General features: G+C 52.1%; 1 protein-coding gene across 1 annotated transcript; it reads right to left on the bottom strand.

Moving 5' to 3' along the window:
* Positions 1-209: 209 nt before the first annotated feature.
* On the bottom strand, positions 210-3,376 carry ZCCHC12 (zinc finger CCHC-type containing 12). Its single transcript, XM_082681389.1, has 4 exons — positions 3,237-3,376; positions 2,831-2,882; positions 2,474-2,613; positions 210-2,046 (listed from the first exon to the last, which is right to left on the bottom strand). The coding sequence occupies exon 4, from the start codon at positions 1,935-1,937 to the stop codon at positions 726-728; it is 1,212 nt and encodes a 403-aa protein (XP_082537515.1). The 5' UTR covers positions 1,938-2,046; positions 2,474-2,613; positions 2,831-2,882; positions 3,237-3,376; the 3' UTR covers positions 210-725.
* Positions 3,377-6,486: the final 3,110 nt, after the last annotated feature.

Genomic DNA, 6,486 nt, shown 5'->3' with positions numbered 1-6,486 from the left:
GGTCAGCTGTGGTAAAGGGGCTCTGTCCATTTACCTCTGGGGAATATGTCAGCCCATTTCTTCTTCCTTTTTCCCCATCTGCAAAGGGAAGTTAATAAAAACCCCACCTCAGGGTATAACCCCACCGTTCATAGCTTTTTACTATATTTTTCTTATTCCTTTTTCCTTTACTTCTTCCTAAAATAATATCAGAGACATTAAGATAGATGCTGATATATATTTATTGACATAGAAAGACGCCCACAACATATATTATTTGGTGAAAAAATACACTTTAGAACGGCACTTATATTTGATCACTTTTTTCTATACATATATCTGTCTGGGTACATAGGTATAGGGAACTATCTAGAAGGACATTCATCACAGGGTTGACAATGGTTATATAAGGGTTGGAGGGTTTGGGGTTACTTGTACTTTTTGTACTTCCCTTTATTGTTTTAATATTTAACAATGAATTATACCAGTTTCACAAAGAGAATAAAGCCATCAAGGAAAGGGGCACACACAGAAGGTAGACCCTTGGGCAGCAGGGGATTGGAAGCAAGGACGGAGGTCAGGCCATCTCCCTCCACTGTGCTAATATTCAAGACCCTTTGTCTTCCACCCCAAAAGAAAGCCACCTTGTGGATTCATTCATGCAATTAGAAGCACCACCCGCCATTTTTCCCATTGCTGGACTCTGTATATAGGTTAGGGTTCATTTAAAGCTGGGGGCTAGCACCTCACTGTGGCTCAGAAGGGTCACTGGGTTGGCCAGGGGCCTCTCTTGACCCCTCCTCCTCGGTATGCGTCAGCTCCTGCAGGGTGATAATCAGGTTCTCAAACATCTGGGCCTTGTTGCTCTCATTGTCACAGGTTTCCTTTGAGTGGCCCTCCTGTCCACAGTACGAACAGTGGATTGTGTTTTTTCGCTTCCTGGTTCTACGCACATCCCCAGGACCATCATTCTTATACCCAGAACCCCCGCTGGTACAAGGAGATTGAGCCCTGGAATTGCTGGGGGAATCAATGACTAGCACTTGATTCCGAGGTCTGGCCCTGCGTCTGGGGAGAGGAGAACTCGAGAATGAAAGTGGAGGGTCCTGAGACTCCACCAGGATCACATCCTCATCTGAGTCATCATCGGGGGTATCATCTATCTCTATCACGCTGCAGTCGGCATTACCGATCACTATGGGTCGGGAGCCCCCAAATGCCACTGGGCTAGTTGCCCTCTCCACCATTGACTCAGATCTCTTGGCCCGCTTCCGTTTAATAAAAGTGTCATCCCAATCCTCTTCCTCCCTTATCATTCTGATTAACTCCAGGAAGCTGGGGAGACGTTCCTGCTCATTTGCATACATCCTGAGAAGATTCTTCAGCCTGAAGCGCAGGTCCCCATTCAGCTCAGCCCCTAAAAGGAGCTGGTGCAGGCGACTCTGGTTTGCATCTTTCTGAGCTATGATCCCTGCCTGAATAGCATTCTGGAGCTGCACCTCTAAACGGATCACGTAAAGGGAGGCTTTCTCCCCTTGTGCCTGCAGGGTGTTAAAAAATCTACCATGAGCGGTCACACTGCTTTCAGACTCCCCAAACACCAATTTCATGGCGTGCAAGAAATCTGCCACACTTAGATTGGGGTTGGCCGCCTGCAGCAAACGCATGACCTCCCGCGCGGGGCCCCTCAGGGTTTTCATCAAGCGCTTGAGTTTTTCCTCCTCAGACATATTCCAATCTGGTAGGACCCCATTGACTTGGGTCAGCCAGTTTTCAAAGGTTTCTTCCCCCTGGGCTGGCATCACCCTCCCCGAGAACAACTTCATGTTTCTCTCTGCCATGTTGGCCATTAAAGGACCAAGACTTCTCTCCAGGGACCTTAGCATAGAATGGGCCCAAGGCGGCAAGGGTGCGTTCTGCCGCCGGCTGTTACCCACGCGCGCAATGATGCTAGCCATGACGGACGATGACCGGGTTTCTGAATGTAACAAGATGCTCAGGCTTTTTGGAAGAGCCTAATCTGCAGGCGTGCTGGGGGGCTCTGCCTTCCTCTTATCTCGGTAGCAACTGCAAAAAAAGAAAACAAAACAAAAAGCGGGAGGAGGAGTTAATAAGGGACGGGCTGCAGCTGTATTATCTCCCTTCCTGAATATCCTGCAGTACATTTTATATCTGCCCACTGCCCTAAAAATATCCTCCAGAAGACTGGCAATTACAACCTCACGGAGCCAGCCGGTGTCTTTGTAAAAAGCAGGGTGCTTTTTACAGCCTCATCCATCCCCTCCCGCCAGTCCTTCAAGAGGGACGGCAACTGTTGCTTCTAATTCTAAGTGTAACAGTGTATGGAGCTGATATTGGGCTCTCAAAATAGAGCACAGCGGTCACAGATTTGTGGGAATAAATAAGATCTCATTAACCTCTTGGTCTCCGGTCTCAACCACACCCCTTTCTTAAAGTCCCCTCTCCCCCGCCCCATTATTTTTCAGATTCTTACAGGAGCTCAGGAGCAAGCGCGCGCCTTTATTTCACTTCCAGCTTCTGCAACCGGTGGCCTCCGTGAGAAAGCTCGCCTCTGGGGTACGGTCGATCGCTGTCCCCCGGGGGTCGCCGATCCGGGACCTTAGGGCGTCAAGACTGCGCCGCCGCAGAGGGCAGGGCAGGGAGGGAAGGGTCAGAAGCAGCCTCATCCCTCATCCCGCTCCCACCCCGCGCCCGCCCCCGCCCCCTCCCCTCCCCCCTCCTCCAGCGGCCTCCGTAGTACCCAGACGGAAAATTCCTTCTCCCACGTCTGAATACAAGCCAAAGCAAGCCCCCCTCCCATTACAATTCCTCCGGGAAATCGTCGCCCTACCAGCTCTGCAATCAGCCGCACAGAATTCAAGTTCGGATTCGGCTTTGGTCGCCTGCCAAGGAGAAAGGGAATAGGAGTTGGACGCTCACACCCACGTATTCCTCCCCCAGGAAGGGATGAGGAGATGCAAAGGGGTTCAAGGCAGACACTTTGCGATTCTCCCCCCAATACCAACGCGCCCCTTGCCACTTCCCCCCGAAAACGCCCGCCCTCTCAATCCAGGCAAATCCTACCCGTTCGGCAGCAGCCAGTGGAACCCCACCTCCTCCCTCAGCGCAGCCGGGCCGCGGGAGTGCTCCTCCCCCCTGCCGCACACCCCTCGATTTCCCAAACGGGGAGCCGCCCAGTCCTGGTAGGGCTTCCCCCTCCTCTCTCCTCGCGGGGCAATCGCGCCCCCTTGCTTTACCTGTCTGTGTTCGGCTGGTGGGCAGCGGACGCTCCGGCGTTGACAGCTGTGATTCCGCCTTCAGTCTCCGCGGCCCTGCAGGGCGAAAGGACGGACGCCTCCTCGGCCGCTGAGCGACCCGGGACCGCCCGACGGAGCTGCTTCGCACGGCCACCCAGCGAGTGGTAGCCGAGTCGAGGCCGCACAGTTCCCACGGCAGCCGTGGCTGCTTTTATCTCTGCCACCCCCCACCCCCCCCCACCCCCCCCCACCCCCCGAGACAAAAGAGCATGACGAGCTGGCAGGCGGGGCCAATCAACGGAGCGCGGGGGCGGACGCCCCGCGGCGCCTCGGGCAGGACGCAAATGTGCGCCGGCGGCCGAGGGGCTGGGGCGGTGACCCGCAGGTCCCCGGGACGTCAAGTGCAGCTTGGCTGCGGGGACCGGAGGAGTTTTCGAGTCTTCCCCTCTCCCTCTCTTCCTCGCCTCAACCCTGGGCCTTGAAGCCAGGTGCATTAAACATGAGGCGGAATGGATTTCAAATAAGCAATAAAAGTTCTTCACCTTCGTAGAGGCGGAGTGGACAAAAGAAAAGAGGGTTAGCGCTTTCTTTGTGCAAACAGCTCGCACAGACTTTTTTTTTTTTACTGTGAAGGAGGTGGCAGCACCACGTCCATTTAACAGTGAGGGGACTTGGGCACTCAGGCTCTTAACCAATACTCACTAAAGTATGCGTGCATGGCTGGCTGCCTCAATCATTTGGGGGAGCTTGTTGGAAATGCAGATTCCTGGGCCCGGCCTCTGGGAGATTCTGACTGACGAGGGCTAGAGCTGGGGGTGGGATTTCGTACTTTTAACCAGCACTGTAGTTGATTCTGAGGTGTCAGGAGGATGGTGGATAATAGACCTGCCTCCAGCGTATCTGTTCACAGCGTACCTATGGTGAAATGCAACGCCAGGGCAGATGTTCCTCCTGGAGTCCATGATCTTCTTGAAATTGTAGGCAAAGATTTTGGACTCTGTAGGAGGCTGAATAATGTCCACCCCAACATATCAAGTCCTAATCCCTGGAACCTGTAAATGTTACCTTATCAAGTAAAAGAGATTTTGCAGGTGCGGTTAAAGTAAGACTCTTGATGTGGCGGAGATCATCCGGGATCATCTGAGCGGGCCCCACAACTGACCACAAGCTTTCTTATAAGAGAGAGAGGAAGAGAGAGGGCTGATGCACACAGAGTAGGAGAATGTGACGTTAAGACTGCGTCAGACATTGGGGTGGCGTGGTCACAAGCAAAGGAATGCTGGTAGTCACCAGAAACTGGAAGAGGCAACAAGGAAGAGAGTACAGCTCTGCCCAGAGACACTGATGTAGAACTTCTGGCCTCCAGAACTAGGAAAGAATAAACTCGGTTTTTAAACCAAGTTTGCGGTGATTAACTACAGCAGCCATAGGCAACTAATACAGACTCCTGTATTTTGCCGAGTCCATAGCTTTGTAGATGTTTTTGAAAATATCTATTTATTTATTTTGGTTGTGCCAGGTCTCAGTTGCAGCAGGCGGACTCTTAGTTGCGGCATGCGGGCTCCAGTTCCCCGACCAGGGATCGAACCCAGGTCCCCTGCATTGGGAGCACAGAGTCTTACCCACTGGACCACCAGGGAAGTCCTGGAGCTATTTAAATAGTGGTTAAAAACCATTCCCCTACAGTCTTTCTTCATTCATATCTTCCTCCTTCCATTTGTACTTGAGGACGAAGTGCAAGAAACGAAACACAATTTGCTTACACACAGCTCTCTGCTACTGATACAACTCTTCCATTTCTCAACTTGAAGACAGGTTGCTAGGCTGCTCTTCTGTGAGCTAAGGACAGGTTGAGGGGACATGTCCTTCGCTGGATTTGGCATCACTGGCCTCAGAGGAGTAACTCCATGGAAATGGCATGCAGGGCAGCCCGGAGTGAATCGGCGGTGAAGCCAGTGGCTCCATGTATTAGGGTGCTGGGGCTGCCATAACAAAGTATCACAGACTTGGTGGCTTAAACATAAGAAATTTATCTATTTTCTCACAGTTCTGGAGGCTGGAAGACCAAGATCAAGGTGCCCACAGGGATTGGTTTCTCCTGCCACCTCTCTCCTTGGCTTGCAGATGGCCGCTTTCTTGTTGCCTCTTCACAGGGTCATCCCTCTGTGTGCTCTAGTCCCTGATGTTCAAATTTCCTCTTCTTATAAGGACCCCAGTCAGTTTGGATTAAGACCCACCCTATCAGCCTCATTTTAACTTAATCACCTTTTTAAAGTCCCTATCTCCAAATACAGGAGAAGTATTGGGGGCTAGGGCCTCCACATATGAATTTGGGGGGGATGCATTTCAGCTCACAGCACTCTATTTTCCCTTACTTCTGGTTCTGGGAAAACATGTCTCCTTTCCTTCATGTAGAGTGTGACTAGGAGGTCCCTGTGGGGCTTTTGGGGGTCAGGGTGGTGGCAGCGTGCACTGCACAAGTGCAAAGTTGTTGCTGCTGTTTGCTTTTGACTGCTGACATTTGGTGCTTTTTTTCTTTATTATTATTTTATTTTTGGCTGCGTAGGGTCTTAGTTGCCGCATGCGGGATCTTTCACCGTGGCCCGCGGGCTTCTCTCTAGTTGTGGCATGCGGGCTCCAGGGCACGTGGGCTCTGTAGTTGCGCGTGGGCTTTGCTGCCCCGCGGCATGTGGGATCTTAGTTCCCCGACCAGGGATCGAACCCGAGACCCCTGCATTGGGAGGCGGATTCTTTACCACTGGACCACCGGGGAAGTCCCTTGACTGCTGACGTTTGGAAGCAAGTGAACAATCTGATGTCCTTCGGCTGCTGTTGGGTTCCTCTTTAGCCTGCTAATGTACGTCACCTGCTCCTTTCTGCTTTCTTATTTCCAACCCCAATACTTAGAATGCCTTGGAGTAGACAATCCCAATTTGGAGATGAAGCCCCCTGCATCTCAGGAGTGTGGCCTTTCTCTCATGGACGGAACAGTGGGGGTGGTGGCAGAGGGTAGAGGGTGGTGGAGGTAGAGAGAAGGCAGGTTGGTCACCCGGAAGAGTCAAGGGTGATGCTGGCGGTAGCTAGCTCATGGGTTACCCTCAGACTCCTCCTTCGGCTCGCCAGTGCTGTGAAATCTGACCCTAGCCTCTCAGCACACTCTTGTTCTGAATTTAAATAGCTTCATCACCAAATCAGGTGATCTGCAGTTGGACATGGTGGCATCATAAAAGACAAAGACTAGATCTCAGAG

The sequence above is a fragment of the Grampus griseus genome (assembly GCF_964374135.1).
Source record: "Grampus griseus genome assembly, chromosome: X".
NCBI lineage: Eukaryota > Metazoa > Chordata > Mammalia > Artiodactyla > Delphinidae > Grampus > Grampus griseus.
Note: the sequence above shows the minus strand (reverse complement) of the source record. Positions and strands in the feature narration are given on the sequence as shown.